The sequence below is a fragment of the Podarcis vaucheri genome, assembly GCF_965113315.1.
Source record: "Podarcis vaucheri genome assembly, chromosome: 5".
Lineage (NCBI taxonomy): Eukaryota > Metazoa > Chordata > Lepidosauria > Squamata > Lacertidae > Podarcis > Podarcis vaucheri.
The window spans coordinates 7,033,608-7,059,770 of NC_138763.1; the positions used below are offsets into that span (position 1 = coordinate 7,033,608).

Consider the following 26,163-nt stretch of genomic DNA (forward strand, 5'->3'; position numbering starts at 1 on the left):
AAAGACTATCACTCTTTCAAATTCATCCTCCAGCTCTATACACTATTCAAGGGAGAAAAGAGGTTATCCCTCTATTTGCACAAGAGAGGATTTCGGTGTGATCCAGTGGGGCTTTTCTCATATTCATTTTTTATTTTATGAATATTTGGTACAAAATTATTTCCCAAATATCTGTGTCACAAAATCAGTCTTAAGATAGCTGGGATTCTAATTACAATTCATCAAACACACTCTCATTTGTGTGACCCATATAAGAATGATTACAGTATTCAATTGTATTACATGACTTGCAATCACATTCCAAGGCTATTTCCACATGGTATCACACCCCTTGTTGCTTATTTGTTTTCAATAACTGAGCATATAAAAACAGAGAGTACTGCTGATGTCTCTGAGGAAAGCAAAAAGCCCTTAGAGAAAGAGAGTTGAACCTGACCAGGCAACCTAGAAAGAATTAAGGAGAAAGAGACAGCAAGAGAAGGATGGAGGTATGGGCACTTTTGATTGCTCTGCTGGTGGTTCTTCTGATTCTGAACTCCAAGAAACTGCTCTGGTCAAACAGGCATTACCCTCCCGGCCCTCCTAAGGTTCCTCTCATTGTAGTCTTGTGGAACTTTGGATTTAAGATTCATGAAGATACTTTCATTAAGGTACTTACATCTTAGTTATAATTCAGTCTGATTTCAGCAATTGCTTTATCTATTTCCCTCAACAATTGTGATATTTCAGCTTAAACAATAGCATCAAATAGTAAATGGTAAATGCCATAAGCCTCTTTTGTAAGAAACTGCAATATATACAAATAATAGGGATAATACAAAGAATATTATTATTAATACTGAAAAGCACAAAATCATATAAAAGTTGAAAATATGCATTAAAAACTACTGATCAAAAATATTTATTGTATACTGTTAAACTGAGGAAGGAGGAGAGAACACCCTCAAAGAAAGAATGGTTTATGAAAATCTTGGAATATGCAGAGATGGCAAAAATTGATAAAAGATACTAATTTAGAATCTTTTAAAGAAGATTGGAAAACATTTGCAGCCTATATAAAAAGTTATTTCCCATATGTAAAGACCACAGCGTGGTTTGGAGTGTAAGAAAACAGCAGAATATATTAAGAAACATGTTGGAGCTGTAATGCTTTAGGAGACATGAAAAAAGGTTTACAAATGGGTAAAAGCTTAATGGTAAGGATTTGCTGAACTAACAAATTGAAGTGGAATACAAAGAAGGGAGGTATGAGGAGGTCCGGGGAAATAAGTGTAAGGAAGGTATGTTATGGAAAATTAATTGTTTTTTAACTTTTTTATGTTGTGTTTTGTATTTTGTCTATTTTTATTTTTATTTTCACTGTTATACTTTAAAAACCTTAATAAATATCTTTTTTTTTTAAAAAAAAAAAGAAACATGTTGGAGAGGATGAAATTAGATAAGATGGAACTTTAAAATGCAATTGTATGTAATTCAAGTTATAAACAAGATGTTGGCTGAGTGGGAAGTCACTTGTTTTGTTGAATTGGAATATAATTTTTGTGCAACAAATATAACTTTCTAAATGGAAAAAAATAATAAAATATTATGATATTTTTAAAAAGACTGACCACGTAGGTCCTCAGCATTCATTCACGGCAGCCTCTCAACATGGAATTAACCTGCAGGTGCTATTCAATTTCTTAAGCCTGGTGTCAGTGATGTTGCTTCACTGACAGGGAATGAGAATGCAGGCATAGAGAGCAAACATATAAGAGTGGTATGAAGAGGGAAGGGAGAAGCAGCAGGGAGCAGCCATAACTTGAGCTCTGGACATATGGAAGAAGCTACAGAGGTGAGGGAGACTGAAGCTCTTGTATTAAGTTGAAATATCCAACTGCAGTTTTTGAACACATCATTCCTCTCCTCTCTTTTGACCCTAATGGTAGCTGGCAAAGCAACATGGAAATATTTTCACCCTATGGACAATACATCTACCCGTTGTAGTACTGTCTGGATTCCAAGCAGTGAAAGAAGCGCTCACTGACCACTCTGAAGAATTAGACGAGCGACCAGAGACTCCTTTCCTTAGGACTATGATAAAAGGAAAAGGTAAGTAGTGAAGAATAAGAGTTTCTCCTGGTATTTTCCCAAGAGAAAACGTTTAAAGGGCTGTCCAGAACAAAGGTTCTCTATTATTGTTGCACTCAAGAGGAAATGGGTTACCTAGGAGTGAACAACTAGGGGCTGAGGTCCTTTCAGTGCCCCCCCTAAAATATTTGAGGGGACCACCAGGCTCCCTCTAAGTTCATCACAATTGCCATTCTAATGGTGGGCATGAGCCGCATAATAATAATAATAATAATAATAATAATAATAATAATAATAATAAATTTTATTTATACCCCACCCTCCCCAGCCAAAACCAGATATAAACTAATTGATTGAAATACAACTTAAAAAACAAGATTAAAATACAACATTAAAATGCAGCCTCGTTTCAGCAGAAACTCAAAAACGTTTTTGGGGATGAAAATGTCAAGTCTGGTTGAGGAAAAAAAATCCAGACTGGTCCCACGTGGGCCAGAAAAAAGCCAGGGAAGTCCCCAAGTAGGAGTTCCATCACAGAAGGAAAAAGGGGAAAAGAAAGAGGGGGAGGGGATCAAGTTAATTCCAAGCCAACAGCCAGGCGGAACAACTCTGTCTTGCAGGCCCTGCAAAAAGAAATCAGATCCTGCAGGGCCCTGATCTCATGAGACAGAGTGTTCCACCAGGCCAGAGCCAGTGTTGAAAAGGCCCTGGCTCTGGTTGAGGCTAGTCTGACTTCCTTAGGGCCCAGGACCACTAGGATGTTGCTATTTACAGACCTTAAGGTTCTCTGTGGGGCATACCGGGAGAGGTGGTTCTGTAGGTATGAAGGTTCAAGCATCTGGTCAGTGTGTCCGGGGCCGAGTCAGTGTGGCCATCCATCAGCAGATAGTGCTGAGTGTCATCAGCATATTGGTGACAACCCAGCCCAAAGCTCCAGACAATCTGGGCAAGGGGGCGCATAAAGATGTTAAAAAGCATTGGGGAGAGGATTGTGCCCTGTGGCACTCCACACCAAGGAGTGGCATGACAAAATCTCCCTCCCTGGCACCACCCTCTGTCCCTGACCACAGATCAAAGAGCACAGCCATTTACGGGCTATGCCCTGCATCCCCACGTCGGTGAGGCAGTGGTCCAGAAGATCATGTTGATCAGAAGATGATGTTTCCTCCAGAAACCTACCAAGCTGTTCAGCAACTGCTCTCTCAATTACCTTACTCAGATATGGAAGATTTGAAACTGGGCGGTAATTGGATAAATCTAAAGGATCTAGTGAAGTTTTCTTTAAGAGCGGACACACCACTGCTTCCTTCAGCTCCCCTGGGAATGTCCCCATGCCAAGGGACAAATTGATAATTTCAACCAGGGGGATCCGTGCAACATCTGGGCACATCCTAATCAGCCAAGACGGGCACGGATCAAGGAGGCAAGTGGTGGGCCTACTAGCTCAGAGGAATCTATCCACAACAGCAGGGAGTACCCGATCGAAATGATCCAACACTGGATCCGAAGACTGTTGAGGGGCCTCCAGTTCTGTCACTGTATCTAAATTGACAGGGAGGTCACGGCGGAGCAACAGGACGTTGAAGTCTCCCAAAACCAATAAGCTTGGGAACTCCAAGGCCCAGCCCGCCGCCACCTCCAGTAGGTCTTGTAGCACCCTGCTTGTGGTTAACGCTTAGCTGGAATGAAATATCCAACGCAGCAATAGAGAAATTAAAATAATAATTTATTTGTCAGACAAATAAATGAGAGACACAGTGGTATATGGTTACCAAAGCTCTGCCAACTCCAGCCCTGATGGCCAGCACTTATATTTCCTCAGCCCAGCCCCCTTGCTCCTCCTTTGGCTGCCTCTGTCCAATCAGCCTGGTTGAAATTCCTATTGGCTGTTTGCTAGAACCAATCATAAAAGATACACCCATTTCCTATTACCTTTTATGGGAGACAAAGAGCTATATTTCCTTCTATCCATAAATGGCAGACAAGTAGCCATATACCTTACATTTGCCTCGACAAGGCACCTTAATTGCCAGATCACTTTTTGCCCCTGTTGCCCCTTCATTCCAAAACAAATGGCTAAAACAGATGGCTCATGGTATTAAATTCTGTCTAAACAGAGATCTTGGGTTCACCTTCTCACACACCATCAATGAAATAAGAATCTAACATAAGAATCTAACATTTCTTACTTTCTAAATCCTTTGCATAATTACATTAAGCCAACAAATTTCATACATAACATAGATAGCTTTTTAGAAGAAAAGGCCTTTGCAAAGTAAAAAAGGAACTCAGTAGAAAACAGCTTCAAAAAAGCCTCTTCAGTTTACACCCCCCTTTCCCAGCCAGCTGCTTTTCCCATTAGCTCTTGCCCTTTAACCTTAGGAAAATATGACTAGAGTCTGATGGGAGGCACATAGTATTATTTTCTGTTAAACAATAAATCTTACTATTTACCAACTCTTAATTAGTGTTTTTGCAGCTTGATTGTATTCTGTAATATGTAGGGTCAGTATAACCTGTAATTCCCTTTTACAACTTTGAGAAACGTGTCTCCTGCTACTGCTATAAATCAGGGGGGCCCTGTTCAGGAGGATAAACAACTGCCAAAGTACTTAGCCAGCTGCTTTCTGCCTGGCATGAAACATACAAACATTTGCAAATATATTTTTAAGCTCATTTTAAAATACAGGCCTTGATCAGATGCCTCAGTCTGACAGGATGGCTGCTGGTGTGCTGGGTGGTCAGTACACCAGCCAGACAGCCAAGCTCTCCCTGGTGCCCCACACGAGACCAACATATTCAATGCCAGAGATCGCCAGTGCTGGCAGAGCTCTGAAAGAGCAATCCTCATCATGTGGTTGATTATGTGAGGTTGGGCTTACTTGCCCCCTTCCTCATATTTTATTCAAGTGGCACCCCTGATGGATTGCAACTAGCAAGTGCTTTGTGGAATTAGCAATTGTACTGCACTGTGGTTAGTTTCAACTGCAAGTAGAAGTATGTTGCATGCTGCAATTGTAATGCATTTACTATCCTGGCCCTCAGTTCTAGATGTAGAGCTTGAACTCGGAGTTCTTTCTGCTGAAGGCTTTGATGCCTACATCAGTCTGAATCCTGGTAAGATGGGGGCATGGTGGTTGGAGTCTAGTCAATTGTTCAGTTTATTGCTACGAATGGGGTTTAACTCCCCATGAGAGAACAGGTTCATAGACTAGAGGTGCTCCTGGATCCATCTTAGCTGCTAGAGGCCCAGGTGACCTTAGTGCCTTCTACCAGCTTCAGCTAGCAAGGCAGCTTTGGCAGCTAAAGTAGTTTCTAGATCAGGATAGCTTAACTACTGTCATCCATGTGCTGGTTACCTCCAGGCTGATTATAGCAATGTGCTGCATTTGGGGCTGCCCTTGAAACAGTGTCTGGAAAAGGAGACAGGACTAACATTGGTTAAGAAAGTGAAATACTTAGGGGTTAACATGACTGCCAAAAATGTGAATTTATTTAAGGATAATTATGAAAAATGTTGGATTGAAGTGAAAAAGGATTTAGAAATATGGACAAATTTGAAGTTATCATTGTTAGGTCGAATTGCTGTGATAAAAATGAATGTATTGCCAAGGATGTTGTTTTTATTTCAAATGTTGCAAATTTTGGTTAAGATGGATTGTTTCAAGAAGTGGCAGAAAGATATTTCCAGATTTGTTTGGCAGGGCAAGAAGCCTAGAATAAAATTTAAGATATTAACTGATGCTAAAGAAAGAGGTGGATTTGCCCTGCCAGACCTTAAACTTTATTATGAATCAGCTGCTTTTTGCTGGCTGAGAGAATGGCTGCTTCTTGAAAACACTGACATGTTGGATCTAGAAGGCTTCAATAATGCATTTGGCTGGCATGCATATTTGTGGTACGATAAGGTTTGATGAAGGGAGATGGAGACAATTTTGGCTTGGAATCCCCCAGAGGCCTACCCCTCAATGAGAAAGGAAAGAAACTAAGAAAGAGACCAACAAAAGACAAGGAAAAGGGCAAGTATAAACAACAAGAAGAAGAATTGCAGAAGGGACATGGAAGAGACTTAAGGGCCTCGGACATAAGGCTTCCAGGTTGATGGACTAGATGGAATGGACAGTAAGAACTGACACGATCCGAGACCAGGAAGAAGAGACGTTGGATGAAGATTGGAAGAAAATTTATAAAGAAAAATTTTCTATTTGGGGAATTGGCTAAAAATTAATGAATATTAGGGGAAATGTTGAAATGAAACTATATGACTTTAGCAGAAATGATATCAGGAGTAATGTATATTTGATAACTAAGATTCGAGCTTTAAGGTGTTTAAGGGTAAGATAAGGTTAAATTAATTAAGGTAATGTGAATAATAGAATATGGGGAAAGATGGAAAGAATTGGTTGAGTTAATTATTAGATTAAATTAGGTTAGAATAAATTTTTTAACAAAAATTGAGAAAGATGGAAAGAATTTGCTGAAATAACTAATAAAACTAGAATACAAAAAGGGAGGTGTGAGGAAGTCAATGAAACAAGCAAATGGAAGTTTTAGATATGTAATCTGGGATTTGTGTTGTTTTCTTTTTTCTTTTTATCTTTTTGTTGTATTGTTGTATTGGTTTTTGTGTTTTTTCCTTTTTTGTCTATTATAGAGTTGTTTTTTAATGTTTTTCCCCCTCTTATAATTCTGAAAACTACTAATAAATATTATTTAAAAAAATAAATAAAAATCATATTGTTAGAAAAGCATTGTTTAATGTTTGGATAAGATATAAGGATTTGTTAGAAAAGAAAACCCCAAGATGGTTGTCACCAATGGAAGCGAAGGCACAGAAAAAACTCAATATGGAGGCCAAACGGCCGGAATATTGGGAAATTCTGGAACAAGATGGAGACAGAATAAAATTGCAGAGCTTTGAAAAATTGAAAAACAAAGTGCGAGATTGGCTCCATTATTACCAAATAATGGAGGCATACAATTTGGACAAAAAAGTTGGTTTCCAGGTGGAAAAATCAAAATTGGAAACAGAATTGTTAGATCCAAAAATCAAGAATTTGTCAAGAATGTATAACTTGCTGTTGAAATGGAATACTCAGGATGAAATGGTGAAATCAGCTATGACTAAATGGGCACAAGATGTTGGACATAACATAATGATGGCCGACTGGGAACAGTTATGTACCACAGGTATGAAATTCACGGCATGTAATGCCCTAAGAGAAAATTTAATGAAAATGATTTATAGGTGGTACATGACACCAGTCAAGCTTGCAAAAATTTACCATTTGCCCGATAATAAATGTTGGAAATGGAAAGAGACTGAAGGTACATTGTTTCACCTTTGGTGGACATGCCCAAGGATTAAGACATTCTGGGAGATGATTTATAACGAAATGAAAAAGGTATTCAAATATTCCTTCCTGAAGAAACCAGAGGCCTTTCTCCTGGGCATGGTTGGCCAATTGGTGCCAAAGAAGGATAAAACCTTTTTTATGTATGCAACAACAGCAGCAAGAATACTCATCGTGAAGTATTGGAAGACGCAAGATTTACCCACCCGGGAAGAATGGCAGATGAAGTTGATGGACTATATGGAACTGGCGGAAATGACTGGCAGAATCCGAGACCAGGGAAAAGAGTCGGTGGAAGAAGACTGGAAAAAGTTTAAAGACTATTTACAGAAATACTGTAAAATTAATGAATGTTAGAAGAATGTTGGAATGAAGTTATATGGCTTTAGTAGAAAGGTTATAAGGAATTAAGTATAAATAGATTAATAGAATATTAAAGGAAAAAATAAGGTTAGAATGTGTTAAGATAATTATAGGATAGAAAACAGAGGAAGATGGAAAGGAATTGCTGAAACAATTAACAGAAGTGGAATACGAAAAGGGAGGTGTGAGGAGGTCGTTGAAATAAGTGAATGAAAGATAAGATATTGAAATTATTTGATGTATTTTAAACTGTTTTTTGTTTTGTTTTGTTAGTTTAATGTGTTAGTGTTATGTGTTAGTGTTAGTGTTATGTAGTGTTTTTGCATTGTATTGTATTGTCCTTTTTTTAAAACTGTTGAAAAAGCAATAAATATTATTATTATTATTTTAAAAAGAAACAGTGTCTGGCAAAAAATGCAGTAGCTTGACTGCTCATGGGGGCAGGACATAGCCAGCATGTTATGCCACTGGCTGACAATTAGCTAAGTTCAAGGTGCTGGTTGAACAAACAGCCTATACAACTTGAGATTAATATATCCCCTTCCAATAAGCTTTTCAGTTTAGATCTTTCTCAGTTTTGCTTCTGTTCAGTCCTCAGTTCTTTAAGGAGGATGAGTGGAATATAAATGTAATAATGAATACAGTCAAACCTCAGATCTTGAACGCCTCCATTTTGGAATGTTTTGGCTCCCAAATGCTAAAAAACACAGAAGTAAATGCTCTGGTTTTTTTTATGTTTTTTGGAAGCAAACGTCCAATGCACCCTCCAGCATCTGCAACCAATCGGAAACCGTACCTCAGTTGAACAGATTATGTTCTACAACCAACATTTGACATAACAACAACAACAACAACAACAACAACAACAACAACAACAACAACAACATCCCCCTTCATGGATCACTGCCTTGCCATGGCGAAGGGGCTTGAATAACTCAGAGAAGCTATGAGCTACGCTGTGCAGGGCCACACAAGATGGACAGGTCATAGTGCAGAGTTTTGACCAATCGTAATCCACCTGGAGCAGGAACCAGCAAGCCACTCCAGTATCCCTGCCAAGAAAACTCCATGGACAAAGACAACAGGCACATAAACGTTACGATGCTGGAAGATGAGCCCCTCAGGTCAGAAGGCGTCCAACATGCTACTGAGGAAGAGCGGAGGACAAGTACAAGCCGAAAGGTCACTCAGTTGCGGATATGCCTGGAAGCAAAAGGAAAGTCCAATGCTTTAAAAATTTTTTTTGCATAGGAACCTGGAATGTAAGAACCATGAACCTGAGTAAGCTGGATGTGGTCAAAAATGAGATGGCAAGAATAAATATTGACATCCTGAGCATCAGTGAACTAAAATGGACAGGAATCGGCGAATTCAGTTTGGATGACCATCATATCTACTACTGTCGACAAGAATCCCGTAAAAGAAATGGAGTGGCCGTCATAGTCAACAAAAGAGTGGCGAAAGCTGTACTGGGATGCAATCTCAAAAATGATAGAATGATCTTGATACGAATCCAAGGCAGACCTTTTAACATCACAGTGATCCAAGTTTATGCACCAACTACTGGTGCTGAAGAAACTGAAATTGACCAATTCTATGAAGACTTACACCAAAGAAGGATGCTCTTCTTATTATAGGGGATTGGAATGCTAAAGGAGGAATCAAGAGAAAAAAGGAACAACTGGCAAGTTTGGGCTTGGAGATCAAAACGAAGCAGGGCAAAGGCTAATAGAATTCTGCCAAGAGAACAAGCTGGTCATCACAAAAAAGCTTTTCCAACAACACAAAAGATGACTTCTACACATGGACATCACCAGATGGGCAGCATCAAAATCAGATTGATTATATTCTCGGCAGCCAAAGATGGAGAAACTCTATATAGTCAGCAAAAACAAGACCTGGAGTGAACTGTGGCTCAGATTATCAGCTTCATATAGCAAAATTCAAGCTTAAACTGAAGAAAGTAGGAAACCACTGGGCTGGAAAGATACAATCTAAACCAAATCCCTTATGAATACACAGTGGAAGTGAGGAACAGGTTTAAGGATTTAGATTTGGTGGACAGAGTGCCTGAAAAACTATGGATGGAGGCTCGTAACATTATACAGGAGGCAGCAACGAAAACCATCCCAATGAAAAGGAAATGCAAGAAAGCAAAGTGGCTGTCCAACGAGGCCTTACAAATAGCGGGGGAGAGAAGGCAAGCAAAATGCGAGGGAGATAGTGAAAGATACAGGAAATTGAATGCAGATTTCCATAAAACAGCAAGGAGAGACAAGAAGGCCTTCTTAAACGAGCAATGCAAAGAAACAGAGGAAAACAACCGAATGGGAAGAACCAGAGATCTGTTCAAGAAAATTGGAGATAGGAAAGGGAATATTTCGTACAAAGATTACCATAATAAAGGACAAAAGTGGTAAGGACCTAACAGAAGCATAAGACATCAAGAAGAGGTGGCAAGAATACACAGAGGAATTATACCAGAAAGATATGGATGGCTCGTACACCCCAGGTAGTGTGGTTGCTGACCTTGAGCCAGACATCCTGGAGAGTGAAGTCAAATGGGCCTTAGAAAGCACTGCTAATAATGACAGTGGAAGTGATGGTATTCCAGCTGAACTATTCAGAATTTTAAAAGGTGATGCTGTTAAGGTGCTACACTCAATATGCCAGCAAGTTTGGAAAGCTCAGCAGTGGCCAGAGGATTGGAGAAGATCAGTCTACATCCCAATCCCAAAGAAGGGCAGAATGCTCCAACTACCGCACAATCGCACTCATTTCACACGCTAGCAAGGTTATGCTTAAAATTCTACAAGGAAGGCTCAAGCAGTATGTGGACCAAGAACTCCCAGAAGTGCAAGCTGGATTTAGAAGAGGCAGAGGAACCAGAGACCAAATTGCAAACATGCGCTGGATTATGGAGAAAGCTAAAGAATCCCAGAAAGACATCTACTTCTGCTTCATTGACTGTGCAAAAGCCTTTGACTGTGTCGACCACAGCAAATTATGGCAAGTTCTTGAAGAATTGGGAGTCCCTGAACACCTCATCTGTCTCCTGAGAAATCTCTATGTGGGACAAGAAGCTACAGTTAGAATTGAATATGGAACAACTGATTGGTTCAAAATTGGAAAAGGAGTACGACAAGGCTGTAAATTGTCTCCCTGCTTATTTAACTTATATGCGGAATTCATCATGCGAAAGGCTGGGCTGGATGAATCCCAAACCGGAATTAAGATTGCCGGAAGAAATATCAACAACCCCAGATATGCAGATGACACAGCCTTGATGGCAGAAAGTGAGGAGGAATTAAAGAACCTTTTAATGAGGGTTAAAAAGAGGAGAGCACAAAATATGGTCTGAAGTTCAACATCAAAAAAACGAAGATCATGGCCACTGGGCCCATCACCTCCTGGCAAATAGAAGGGGAAGAAATGGAGTTCAGTGAGAGATTTTACTTTCTTGGGCTCCATGATCACTGCAGATGGTGACAGCAGCCACAAAATTAAAAGACTCTTGCTTCTTGGGAGAAATGCAATGACAAACCTAGACAGCATCTTAAAAAGCAAAGACATCACCTTGCCAACAAAGGTCCATATAGTAAAAGCTATGGTTTTCCCAGTAGAATCATAGAATCATAGAATTGGAATAGACGACAAGGGCCATCGAGTCCAACCCCCTGCCAAGCAGGAAACACCATCAGAGCACTCCTGACATATGGTTGTCAAGCCTCTGCTTAAAGACCTCCAAAGAAGGAGACTCCACCACACTCCTTGGCAGCAAATTCCACTGTCGAACAGCTCTTACTGTCAGGAAATTCTTCCTAATGTTTAGGTGGAATCTTCTTTCTTGTAGTTTGGATCCATTGCTCCGTGTCCGCTTCTCTGGAGCAGCAGAAAACAACCTTTCTCCCTCCTCTATATGACATCCTTTTATATATTTGAACATGGCTATCATATCACCCCTTAACCTCCTCTTCTCCAGGCTAAACATGCCCAGATCCTTTAGCCATTCCTCATAAGGCATCGTTTCCAGGCCTTTGACCATTTTGGTTGCCCTCCTCTGGACACGTTCCAGTTTGTCAGTGTCCTCCTTGAACTGTGGTGCCCAGAACTGGACACAGTACTCCAGGTGAGGTCTGACCAGAGCAGAATACAGTGGCACTATTACTTCCCTTGATCTAGATGCTATACTCCTATTGATGCAGCCCAGAATTGCATTGGCTTTTTTAGCTGCCGCATCACACTGTTGGCTCATGTCAAGTTTGTGGTCAACCAAGACTCCTAGATCCCTTTCACATGTACTGCTCTCAAGCCAGGTGTCACCCATCTTGTATTTGTGCCTCTCATTTTTTTTGCCCAAGTGCAATACTTTACATTTCTCCCTGTTAAAGTTCATCTTGTTTGTTTTGGCCCAGTTCTCTAATCTGTCAAGGTCGTTTTGAAGTGTGATCCTGTCCTCTGGGGTGTTAGCCACCCCTCCCAGTTTGGTGTCATCTGCAAATTTGATCAGGATGCTCTTGAATCCATCATCCAAGTCGTTGATAAAGATGTTGACAGAACCCTGTGGCACCCCACTAGTCACTCTTCTCCAGGATGAAGAGGAACCATTGATGAGCACCCTTTGGGTTCGGTCAGTCAGCCAGTTACAAATCCGCTGAGTGGTAGCATAGTCAAGACCGCATTTTACCAGCTTCTTTATAAGAATATTATGGGGCACCTTGTCAAATGCCTTGCTGAAATCAAGGTAGGCTACATCCACTGCGTTCCCTTCATCTACCAGGCTTGAAGTTGTCTGCAAGGCCAGTGAGGAATCTGTTTAACCTTATGCTCTTGGCTGAGTTTGACATCCAACAAATATCCGGGTAATTGAAGTCCCCCATTACTACTATCTCCCTTCCTTTTGCATGCTTGGCCATCTGTTCCAGGAAGGCATCATCTATGTCCTCCGTTTGGCTTGGGGATCTCTAGTAAACTCCCACAATGAGGTCTCTGTTATTCTTCTCTCCCTTAATTTTGACCCAAATGCTCTCATTTTGGCTTTGAGGTTCTAAATTTTGGATCTCTTCACAGGTATACACATCCCTGACATATAACGCCACTCCTCCTCCTTTCTTGTCTGGTCTGTTTCTCTGAAATAGATTGTATCCCTCCATTATTACATTCCAGTCGTGGGACTTATCCCACCAGGTTTCAATGATGCCTATTATGTCATATTTAGTTTGCTGTACCAAGAGCTCAAGCTCATCTTGTTTATTGATTTAAACATAAGTAGTGATTTGTGGAAGTAGTGATTTATGGAAGTGAGAGCTGGACCATGAAGAAGGCTGATCGCCAAAGAATTGATGCTTTTGAATTCTGGTGCTGGAGGAGACTCTTGAGAGTCCCATGGACTGCAAGAAGATCAAACTATCCATTCTGAAGGAAATCAGCCCTGAGTGCTCACTGGAAGGACAGATCGTGAAGCTGAGGCTCCAATACTTCGGCCACCTCATGAGAAGAGAAGACTCCCTGGAAAAGACCCTGGTGTTGGGGAAAATGGAGGGCAGAAGGAGAAGGGGGCGACAGAGGATGAGATGGTTGGATAGTGTTCTCGAAGGTACCAGCATGAGTTTGTCCAAACTGTGGGAGGCAGTGGAAGACAGGAGTGCCCGACATGCTCTGGTCCATGGGGTCACGAAGAGTCGGACACGACTAAACGACTAAACAACAACAACAATAAAACTGTCAGGGACTGCATCTTGTGTGGGAGAGCCTACCAACCTGACAGCTTGCCAAATCTCTCTTCTCTCACACACCGAGGGACGATAGAGAGCAGAATGCAAGGGCAAGTACCAGAGGGTGTGGACGCAATGGGGGCTGGAGCAGCAGGAGTGGGGGCAGGAGAGCCCAGGGATGTCATAAATGAACTGCAGCAGTACAGCTGGCAGCTGAAATCACAGCTAGATACCCTCACCGGTGAACAAAGACTGAATTTAGAGGCAGAAAGGACTCTCAGAGCCAGTAAAATCCCTCTAAATATGTTAGTTACCTGGTGGACTATCTTGGCTTTAAAACGAAGCTCTCTATTTTCTAGACGAGAGAGCAGTGGATTTTAAGTCTGATAAGGAGAGAGTGGCATATTAAATTGGTATGTTAGAAGGCAATGCTAAAGGATGGACAATTCCTCTAATGGCAGCCAAGCACAGCACTCTCTCAAACCTGGGGGAGTTTTGGGAAACTATGGATGGAATCTTTAATGATCCGCTGCAGAATGCTACCTCTGCACAACAACTGTTAAACTTCCACCAGGGGAGTGATTCTGTCTCCACGTTATGGACTGCATTCAACTTGTTAGTTCAAAAGCTTGGGTGGCAAGCAAACAGTCAGCTTTTGGCAGCCATGTTCTGGGTGGGGTGGAATGAATTGATATTAGATGAACTGGCGAGAATGCCAGTTCATGGACTCTTTGGATGATGTGGTCCGAGCTTCACTGAAGCTTGGACTGAGGCAGCAGCAGTGGAAGTTGGAGAAGCCACATTCCCAACATGCCTGAGCAGAGAGTTGGCAGCATGCCCAGACAGGGAGACCTTCCAGAGCAGATGGAACTGGGCTCAGCAGGGAGGGGGAACCCTGGAACAGCTTGAATGGCGGGGGGCCAACGTCACAAACGTTGCTTTGCATGTGGGCAATCTGGACATTTGGCAAGACAGTGTCCAAGCAAGAAGACTGGGGGTTTTCTGTCTGGGGCTTGTGTAGAGGGACGTCCAAAATCTAAGGAAGCACTGGCAGGAAACGGGAAGCCCGAGTCCATGAAGGAGGCCGGCAGCTGGGAAGGAAGTCAGTAATTGAGCCCTCAGATTGAAACGGCGGTTCCTGGGATCACGGTGCCAGTGACACTACAACTCCCAGGCAGCTGCAGGGTGCAGGGCCAGGGACTCATAGACTCAGGGGCTTCCGTGGACTTTTTAGACTCAGACTTTGTGGAGCAGCAGAAGCTGGGCACGCAGAGACAAGACGCTCCATTGGAAGTGCTACCAATTTATGGCAGGCCGTTGGGGGGGGGGAGGAGGCAAGTTGCCTATGCCACATGGCCCATGGGGGTGGAGTTGTCAGGCCACAAAGAGACAATGATGTTTCACATCACCACGTTAGCTCACAAAGCATGATCCAGTAATAGCATGGGGGCAGCGTTCTTTAACGTTTGATTCAGCTTACTGCCAAGCACACTGCCTAGGGTTTGAAGTGCCAATAGAGGTAGGAGCCAAGGGGGCAGAGGTAGGGGGGGACTCATGGGGGAGGAGAGCTCCATACCCCCACAGTATAAGGCCTATAGGGATGTGTTCTGTGAATAGGAGGCAGATAGGTTACCCACCCCACAGACCTTATGATTGCAAAATAGACTTGGTGCCTGGTGCCAAGATACCCACCTATACCCATCTATATTCCATGTCGGAAGCAGAATTTGCCAACTTGTGGGAGTTTCTGAAGAAGAACTTGGAATGTGAGTTTATTGGGCTGTCATGAGCACCTGGTGGGTCACCAGCGTTATTTGTGAACAAGAAAGACACTCCAGAAAGACGTCTCGTGGTGGACTACAGAAAAACCAACAACCTCATGATTCCTAGTCAATACCCCTTGCCACATATTAGTGACCTGCTGGAGAGGTTACGGTCGGTGAAATTTTTTACTCAGCTGGACCTAAGGGGGGCATCTGAACACGAGGAAAACTAGATTGGCAAAGGGTTTTTTTGCTCTTTTCGACTTCAGAATCTGATACATGCCAGGGCACCAGAACCAGAGGGCGGACGTCCTGTCCTGGAAGCTGGAGTATCTGGAGCAGGAGTCAGACACCGGGCTGAGGCATATTCTGAAACTGGAACAGTTACAGCTGGTGGCAGCACCCGTAGTTGAAACCGCAGACTTCAAGAGACAGATGGAAGTGGATCGAATAGTACTCTTCCAATCCTGTATGATGACCTTATCTCCCCCCAAAAAATTCCAACCATTCTTCCATGTTTAAAAACAACAAATCCTTCATTTCTATTTTAACAGGGAACTCTCCTCTGTAGTCTTATTTTAAAATAATCCATAGTTATTTACTTGTATATTCATTATTTTACACCCAGTTGTATATCTTGCGATCACATTTCCTGTAGGGAAATTTATCAAGAGAAAAAGAAAAGAACTTCCATTTCTACCACTTCCATTCTTTTCCCAATAGCATTACCAGAAGCTTGATAGATTTTCCCTCTAAATTCTCTCCAATTTGTACCCAGAATCCTTTCTGCATCATCTTGTAATTCTTTGCTTTAGAGAGACTAAGCAGCTCTTACAAGCAAGGATATGAACTTCAGTAAACATTGTTCTGAGATGGCAACTTTTTACATTGATTTCTGCAAGTAATAATTTCTCATTGATTTTCCATAGGTATTGTATTATCAAATGGTCACACCTGGCAGCAACAGAGACGCTTTGGTGTAGTTACTATGCGGAAGTTGGGGTCGGGGAAGAAAGGCATGGAGCACCAAATAACAGAGGAGGCTCATCAGCTTGTGGAGGTTTTTGCACGTTCAAAGGGTATGTGATGAAGGGTGATGGTGCTGAACTGGCGTATGAAGATATATTTGTGTACTACCTCTGTCCATTTTAGAAAGGAATGTGATATGTTTTTCTTGGTTCCTAAAGGAGATTCCAGCAGTTTCTCTTGGCCACCATAAAATCCCACTCTCAGTATGAACAGGAGCAGCTGAACTAACATTAGTATAACTTTATTTTGCAGGACAGCCACTTGATCCCTCCATGCCCATCGCTAATTCAGTCTCCAACGTGATATGTGCTGTGGTTTTTGGGCATCGGTTTGCTCTTGAAGATGAACGGTTCCAGAAGCTGATAGAAGCCATTGATTTTATCCTAAATTTTTTATCTAGCGTTGTTCATAGTGTGAGTAGTCATTTGCATTTCTACTATGCCAAAGAGGTCTCCCTAAATACCACAAATCAGTATTTTGAAATTGATCTGAGATAAGGGCCACTTACTGTCTCACAGCCTGATCAATTTCTCATGATTACCATTGAGATTTTTAAAAAAAAGGAGTAGGAAGAATTTGTCCACTACAGAAGACTCTTTGGAGGAAAGATGGAATAAAAATGGAACAATGGCCTTCAGAACACGTCATCAAGAGCCCACCAAAGGGGACAGAGGTGAACAAAATAATCTTCTCAAGAAGGGAATTACATAGTTTTGTTGCCATCATTGAAAACTAAATGTATGTGCTCTCTAGCCACTTAGCAATGACAATGATGAGGTCCATGGTGAGTCCATGGTGAGGCCCCTGCAGCCAGCCTTGGCTGGAATTTTTTAAACGTAAGAGAGACCTGCAACTCAAGCACTGTCCCTACTGCTAAGGAAAGCAGCTCCCTTCTGTATGACCCAACTAAACCCTTTTTGCCAAACTTAAGTTCGGTTCCCCACATTTCTACATACATTCCGGATCTTTTAAAAAAAAGGACTCATGAAACTTCATCAGCATTTTTCTGTTAATTTATCCTAATGCACACATTTCTTTGCAATTTTATCCGATATACACATTTCTGCAGAGCAGTATATTGTAGGACTGTATATCATTTGCATTTCCATTTTTGTAAGCATCACTTGACTGGGAAAGTACAGAAAACTTTATATCAGTGTTCTAGGCACATTTGAAACAAGGAAATTCATTAGTGTGAGCAGTTTCTGACTTCTGGGCACAGTACTGAGGCATCAGGCATAAGCCTGCATTTTATTAATGTTTGATCAAGACTTGTATATTAAAGAGAGAGCTTAAAGATTTTCAAAAGTTTCATGCCAGGCAGACCAGCTGCTTAAGAAAACACTGGCAATGTTTTCCTCCTAGACAAAGGGGCCCCTTTGATTTATAGCAGAAAACAATTCTCAAAGTCGTAAAAGCTGGAATTACAGACTGAGTGAGGACACTGACCCTACATGTTATAGAAGATAAAAAAGGCAGAGATAAACATAATTAATAGTTGGTAAATAGTAAAATAATACCAATGTGCCTCCCAGTAAAATGAGCCAGATCTTCTTTCTAAGGTTAAAAGGCCAAGACCAAATGGAGAAGCATCTAGCTGGCAGAAAGAGAGCATTTTTGGAAGTCTTTTTAAAGCATTTTTGGGAAGTCTTTTTAAAGCTGTTTCTTTCTTAAACTGAGAAAGTTAGAGGGCAATAAATGTTGGGAAGAGCTAATGGGAAAAGCAACTGGCTGGAGAAGGGGGGGAGTGTAAACTGAAGAGGCTTCTTTTGGAACTGTTTTTTTTACTGAGTTCCCTTTTCTACTTTAAAAAGGCCTTATTCCTTTTAAGAGGCTACCTGTGTTGTGTATTAAATATATTGGCTTAAATGTAATTATGCAAAGGATTTAAGAAATGCTAGATTTCATATAGTTGTAAGAGTTGTATTTTGAAATTAAGTCAGCCACCAGTCTAGCCCCCCTTGCCAGACAAGAGACGCCATCCAAGCAGTCCTGATATATTAGTTGTCAGACATTTGTTTAGAAACCTTCAAATGAAGGAGATCTTTCAATGTTGATGTGAAACTCAAGATCCTTGACATATGTTTAAGATAAAAATTTAAGATTAACCATTTGTTTTAGAAGGCAATAGGGCAAGGAGGGCAAGAGGTGAGCTGGTAATTAAGATTCCTTGTTGAGACACATGTAAGATATATTACTACTTATTTGTCATTTATAGATGTAACAATATATAGCTCTTTGTGTTCCATATAAGGACAGGAGGATATGGGTGTATCTTTTAGGATTGGTTATAGCAATCAGCCAATAGGAAATTCAACCAGGCTGATTGGACAGAGGCAGCCAAAGGAGGAGCAAAGGGGGCTGGATTAAGGGAATATAAGTGCTGGCCATAATGGCAGGAGGCCAGGCCAGAGCTTGGTAACCATATACCACTGTGCCTCTCATTTATTTGTCTGACAAATAAATTATTATTTTAATTTCTCTATTGCTGCGTTGAATATTTCATTCCAGCTAAGCGTTAACCACAAGCAGGGTGCTACAGTACTAAGCCTAAAATTTCAGATTAAAACTGCAGAATGGAAGGAAAGGAGGACCTTTTTCTGCCTCTTCACTTCCAGCTTTCATATCTCAGTTTTTAACATTGCTTTATATTAGTCCAATTTTTATTTTCTAGCTCCTTATGTATTCATAAAATGTATGTAATTGATCTTTAATGAGAAAACAAGGAACGGGAAAAAACATCCTTCTTCAAGGTTTAGTTTTTTGTGATGAAAGATCAGAATTACTTGACTGGCAAACTGGAAGATTTAATAAATACAACTAAAAATTTAAAAAATGGAGAAGTGTACATTTTGAATGATGGCTGTCTTTCCATTTGTGTATTAGGCAAATTTGCTTTTAAATGTGAACTTACTTGAATTCCCCCCACTCCCACCTACCATAAAAGGCCACTAACTTGTTCCAGGAGGGGTCCCCTGATTGTGCCCAGTTTTGGAATGATGCCTGGGAGCTGGGAAAATATTGTGAGCCATAGTTTTCTTTTACATTTCAGCTAGTGATAATTCATAGAACCCAATATTGTGAGATTCCAGAAAAGTGATAGACACCTTCTTTCTTCTTAGTGAGAAACTAATACGCTAGCCCTGAAGAAGAATGCAGATCATGTTTTTTAAAGTGCTAATCCAAAGCACAAACAGTGTGACCAAGCTTCCTCATGGTAATGGCAGCATTTCTGCTATCTTTCCTTTAGCTTTGTGAAATGCTCCCATGGCTCATGAAACATCTCCCAGGGCCCCACAAGAAGGCCTTGTCCTGCGTGGAGATGGTGCTTTCATATGCAAAGGAGGAGATAGAGAAGCATAAGGAGAATCAGTCTCTGCATGATCCACAAGATCTCATTGATTTCTATCTGCTTCAGATGGAGAAAGTAAGTATCTGCTTTGAAGCTGAATACTGCTCATCCAATGAATCATTATATTCCCTGTTATAAGTGAATAACAAATCTCTTGCCTGGAAACCAGTATCTTTTTTCCTGAATCTCAGTTGAAAATGGCATTGAGTCCCCCCCCCCCAAATATTTCTCATAGTCAATTTAGTTGCTAAAGTGAGTTGACATCCATCCATTAGCATTGTTAAAAATGTGAGTGGAAAGAATTGGAAACCTAAGTGTGTTAAGGGGTCTTGCCTATGGAGCATTCCCTTTGTACATAAATTTCTTTGGACTGATGTTCATCTGACATTCAAATGTGGACTGAGAAAACAGAAAATCCTGAATAAAATGCTCTTAAACTAGAGTATGACTCCAAATTCCTGTCATCTATCTTCATATACTAGAAAGGACAAATGTAAATTCATCTTTCACTCTCTGAACAATGCTTATCATGATGACAAACAAATGGTGAAATATGTTTAGTGTTAAGTACCATATTTCACCATAATTGTCACATTTTTATGCCTATTATTCCTTTCCAAAAAAGGGGGGGGGTGCGACGATTATTTGGTGAAAAACCAAGGCACGACCATTATGTGAGGAAAGTGTTTTTATTAACAAACATAATTATGTTTATATTGCTTATTACTTGTTACTAACTCTTTTTGGTGTGATTAGGATTCATGGAATACGCATGAACAGGTAAAGGTAAAAGGTAATTCAAATTGGGGCAAGGCAAATTCATGCACGCTTCGAATGCCTGGTGACTATTATGTGGTGAATTCTTTGGAACTGATTTTAGGGCTTGAAAAAAAGGAGCTTGACTATTATGTGGTGGTGACCATTAGGCAGTGAAATATGTAGCACACATTTTGAATATCTGCTGCCAGAGTTTCCGTTTGATCCCTCTCTTCATGCCAGTATTGTGTTATTATGCCAACCCACAGATCCTGAAATCTAGCACCAGCAGCTACTGCTATATACAGAGGAGAGTGTGTGTAGGTTTCTTATAACCAGCTATGAAGCAGAGGGCCGGCCCATCCATGAGGCAGGCTGTGAGAGCTGCCTTGGGCAGTGGAATGCCAACAGGAGGCATCTCTGGGGGTGTGCTGCCTAGCCAGCCGCTAGTGTAGAAGCAAAGGGGGCAGCTTCTGGCAAGATTTCACCAAAATCTTTCAAGATCTCACCTAGTCCCCAGTTGCTGTTGCCACTTTGTGGGCACTGCTGTGCAACCCAGGTAAGCAGGCAGCAGCAACAGTACAGCGGTGGTGACAACATCTTCTCATTTCACCTCAGGCGGTGTAAGAGGACACCCCACCCCTCATGAAGCCTGTGTGGGTGGTATGGTAATAAGTGTGTGTGTGGGGGGAATAAAGTAAGCGCTGAAGAACAAATTGTAACACATGTAAATGACATATCACTTTCCCCATTTTCAACACCAGAGCAAGAATGACCCAGAGTCCACCTATGATGAAGAAAACTTGGCCCAGTGCATTTTTGACCTCTTTGCAGCAGGGACAGAGACAACCACCGGTTCTCTGAAATGGGCACTTCTCCTCCTGGCAAGTCATCCAGATATCCAAGGTGAGAGAGGAGAGCCAGGAATTCTCTTGATCACTAGGGTGGAGCATAATTCTTTAAAGCTTTCATATTGGAAAGAGTTAAAAGTGAGTTTATGATGTAAGTTTTGGAAGCCAAATGTTATTGAAATAAGCTAAAAGATTTTGACTTACATGTCTGGAAAGATCATTCTCCCCCACCACTTTTATGGAACCTATAATTGTAGGGTTGGAAAGGACCCCAAGGGTCTCCTGCCTCTCCGTGCTCCATTACATGAGGGACACGGGTGGCGCTGTGGTCTAAAGCAGTGAGCCCCTTGTGCTTGCTGATTACAAGGTTGACAGTTCAAATCCGTGTGACAGGATGAGCTCCCGTTGCTCTGTCCCAGCTTCTGCCAACCTAGCAGTTTGAAAGCATGCCAGTGCAAGTAGATAAATAGGTATTGCTGCAGTGGGAAGGTAAACACCGTTTCCATGCACCCTGGCACTCATCATGGTGTCCAGTTGCACCAGAATATATATATATTTATATCCCGCCCTCCCAAGCCAAGACCGGGCTCAGGGCAGCTAACAACCAATAATAAAAACAAGTTGATTAAAATACAATTTAAAAGATTAAGATACAACATTAAAACAATTAGGGAACAATCTCTTCATAGGAGGAGAAAGGAAAAAGAAAGAGGGGGGAGGAATCAAACTTATTCTGAGCCAAAGGCCACGTGGAACAACTCTGTCTTAAAGGCCCTGCGGAAAGAGATCAGATCCTGCAGGGCCCTGGTCTCAAGAAACAGAGCATTCCACCAGGCCGGATCCAGTGTTGAGAAGGCCCTGGCTCTGGTTGACCTCTAGGGTGTTGCTATATATGGACCTTAAGGTCCTCCGTGGGGCATACCAGGAGAGGCAGTCCCATAGGTACAAGGGTTCTAGGCGGTGAAGGGCTTTAAAAGTCAAATCCAGCACCTTAAATCTGACCCTGTACTCCGCTGGGAGCCAGTGCAGTTGCAATTTATATATATATTGTCCATTAGCACCTTATAGGCCAACTAAGTTTGTTCTTGGTATGAGCTTTTGTGTGCATGCACACTTCTTCAGATACACACAAAAGCTCATACCAAGAACAAACTTAGTTGGTCTCTAAGGTGCTACTGGACACATGACCCAGAAAACTATCTGTGGACAAACACTGGCTCCTTCATCTCCTTCCTTTGACTGGACTTAACCGTCCAGAGGTCCTTTACTTTTACCTTTACATGCATAACATTAGCCAAAGATCAGGTGAGGAAATGAGGATTAATGAAACTAAGTAGGAAATATTGAGAGCCAGGGATGGAGAATACACAGACACAAACATTACAGACAGCCTTTGATCCCAGCCCTTCAGCAAATCCAGCCACCACAAACATCTGAGATAAGCTTCACTTTAAAGGTTTCACACCTGGGATCTAGAGTGGGGAAGAACCACGTACACAGACTTGAGCTCTTTGGAGGACCAGGTGAGCTGAAAATGCAAGAAACTGGGACTCATTCACAGAGATTTATGTAATGTGTTCAAGGAAATTAGATGTCCATCTGAAATAAAATGCAATATTCACAATAAACCTTCTGTTTCCATCATTCTCTTCAGATAAAATGCACAAGGAAATAGAAGATGTCATAGGTTCTGCTCACTCAATCTGCTATCAAGATAAGAAGAAACTGCCCTACACCAATGCTGTGATTCATGAAATGCAGCGCTTTAAATATGCCCTTTTTTATGGGTTGCCTAGGCAATGTACAAAGGATTTCAAGCTGCGCGGTTTTCTCATTCCCAAGGTATAACAGTGTGATACAGCTGCACTCCTGTAGCCCAAGAGCAAAGAGCAGCAGAAGGTTTCATATTGAGAGATGCAGCCAGCCGTACAGGAACTTCCTGTCTAGTCAAAAATCTGAAGGGCAAGAGCAGGAGCTCCATCTGCAGACATGTTTCACCATTGGCAAGTGTCATTCCATGGGGCAATTGTGGCAGGGGAGGAGCATGTGGTGGCCAGAAGTCTCCGCCTGGTTGTGAGCTTTCATTTTAAAAGAGGTGGGGGAAATTCCTCTTGTGTTCCTGCCTATTCAGAAAGTTTTTCAAGGTGAAGAATACACCCCCCCAATATGATTAGTCTTGGAATAGTGTGGGACAATCCAGAAATGTTTTGATCTGAATGCATTCCAAGTCACTTGTTTCTTATTTGCAGGGGACTATTATTGTTCCCGATCTACGCTCTGTTCTTCTTGATCCCACACAATGGGAGACACCTGAGGAGTTCAACCCAAATCATTTCTTGGACAAGGATGGACAATTTGTGAACAGAGAAGAATATCTGCCATTTGGTGCAGGTAAACGCAGAAGTCCAAGCTATGTTGTGATCTGTCAATGTGCTTGCTGGTCTGCTTACAGGAAATGACATTAGCACCAGCACATGAGGGAGTGGGCCGGAGCAGAAGCAGCGTCCTTCTGGCTGGAGGGGCAGCGCTGGTCAGCAGAATGGGGCAGGGCAGTGGCAAGTTAAGGGCATCTCTGGGCTGGTGGCTTGGGATCCACACATGCACATACACTTATGTGGCCTCCATCTGGACCTCCCTACATTTGCCACCCCTGCCCTGTCCCTGAGAGAGGCAGCACTGCCAGCACCAGGATACTGCTGTTCCCCGTCTCACACTGCAAGCCATCCAACTTCTTTTCAGGCAGCAAGGCTAAGGCTATCTTTTCATGGGGTACTATTTAGCCTGGTTTGAAAGCACACTCAGAACCATGCCACTTCCTTACTTCTCCTACTCTGAAATCAAAAGAATATTATTCCTGCAGAAATTCAGCAGACATCATCACTGCTAACTTACAAATTCTCCAAAGGTCAGATTCATGTGCTTTTCCATGCAGCATTCAGAAATCGAGTTCCTACCAATGTGAGGTAAGTCTGACAGGAAAATTACTTATGCTCTTAACCCCTTTCTGCATTGCTGATTTGGACAGTTGACAAAAGTTTTCCTTTCATTTTTTAAAGTCAAGTTTTATTGAAAGTTTTATATATGAGACACAATAAACATCTTGCCAATCTAAAAAGGGAAATAGAAAAAAGATGAGGAAAGGAAGAAAAGAAAGAAAAGAAGAAAAGCAAATTACCTCTATCAAAATTAAATATTCGCCCTTATCCTGCACACAGAAAAGTGAGCCCTCCCAGCTCCCACTTGGGACCTAGACCCTCTTTCCCCAGTTTCTAGCCCTTCATCTTCAATCGATCCCCTTCCTCAGTGTATCTTCCTTGATATGAGATAGGGAACTTCAAATTACAGAACAAAACATAAGTATAACAAGAAGAAGGAAAGGTTACCACTGACCAGGCTGGGAAATTGACAGGAGCCTTGATGATTTTGCTATCCTATCTATGTGTAGTTTTCCAAAGTATTAAGGAGAATGTTTATAACTACAAAGCAATGAACATGGGAAAGTAAATTCTTGCTCACTTGTTGTCTTTCACTTTTCCCATCCTCAGGGTCTCGCATGTGTTTGGGAATGCAGCTGGCAAAGATCGAAATCTTCATCTTCCTGACCAGCCTGCTGAGGGCATTCAGCTTCCAGCTACCAGAAGGAGTCAAAGAGCTCAATCAAGAGTCTACAATAGGGACCTCAACACATCCCCATCCTTATAAAATCTGTGCTGTTCCCCGATGCAACACATAAGAAAATAGGAAAATATTAGGGGCTGCACCCCTGCTTCCTGCACTCGGTGACCCCTTGGCCACTCCTGACACATGAACCCCCTAGCATTTCCCCTTCCCTTCTGCAGCCCCCTTCTAACACCCCCATGCTATGCCTCTTTCCTTGTGTCCCACTCCCAATCACTGTATCATTTCGAACATATACAGTTGGGTGGGTGGGTGGGTGGGTGGGAGGGAAGAGTGAATTTAGAGTAGAAGCTGTCGTGCCAGAACCCTCTCTTGGGCTCAGGGGAGAGGAACATTTTGCATTCATGAATTTATATGTAAATAATGCTTGTTGTTTAACTGTTGCCATCCTGAGAAGTAAAGATTTATCTTCAACTATTTGAGTAAGGCTTTTTTATTATCACAAATAGCTAACACAGGTTATGGGCTCAGTCATGCCCCACAAGTGGTGCTAGAAAACGGCAAGGAAATTTTGAAGTCAATCCCAAAACCAGCAACTTAAACTCAGCACTGTACAGGATGTTTATACAGATTTACTCCTTGATCCATGTCTGTTGAACTTCCTGGCACAACTTTGTTTCAAAGTTCAGTTCATTAAATATTACTTCTTCTTTATTTTACATTTCATTAAATGTTTGCTTTTTTCCAAAAAGGACTTTCATTGGTGAAATTTTCCAAGTGAAATATTTCTCTGCAAGGTGGGAGGAAATGGGAAAAAAAACTCCCTCTTGTCTCTTTGCTCACAAATCCTGCCTCAAGGGCTCATTTAAGATATCGATAGGGTCAGCCTGTTGTGGTTGTGAGCACCCTGTTGCAAGAGTTAATAAGGATCAGGCTTACTAGCTGCTTTGTTTCTCAATATTCTCTGGTTTTCCTCTGTTATTTTTCTCCTACCAACAGAGAGTCTACAAAAGGACTCTATATATTAGCTCTTAGGTACCCCATAAGGGAAAAGGAGCAGTTTTGTTCTTATAACAGAAGACAGGGAAATGGAAAAACTAAGTGGTGTCTCAGTGCTTTTCACAAGGAGAGCAGTAACTGCTGTTTTTTTAATCCTTTAGTCACAGGATTCAGTCTTTCAAGAGGTAGGTTGTTGGCCTCCTCTAACTATTCAGTTTCTGGATCAGTACTCTGGCTTTCCCCCTCCTGTATGCACATGCAGTGGTATCTTGGGTTACAGACGCTTCAGGTTAC

The 26,163-nt window shown here is 41.7% G+C and overlaps 1 protein-coding gene across 1 annotated transcript; it reads left to right on the plus strand.

The window, feature by feature from the left end:
* The first annotated feature begins 372 nt into the window (after positions 1 to 372).
* On the plus strand, positions 373 to 25,093 carry LOC309533177 (cytochrome P450 2J2-like). The gene is made up of 9 exons (XM_082224390.1): positions 373 to 650; positions 1,929 to 2,091; positions 16,194 to 16,343; positions 16,546 to 16,706; positions 19,544 to 19,720; positions 21,166 to 21,307; positions 22,907 to 23,094; positions 23,502 to 23,643; positions 24,798 to 25,093. The coding sequence occupies exons 1-9, from the start codon at positions 483 to 485 to the stop codon at positions 24,983 to 24,985; spliced, it is 1,479 nt and encodes a 492-aa protein (XP_082080516.1). The 5' UTR covers positions 373 to 482; the 3' UTR covers positions 24,986 to 25,093.
* Positions 25,094 to 26,163: the final 1,070 nt, after the last annotated feature.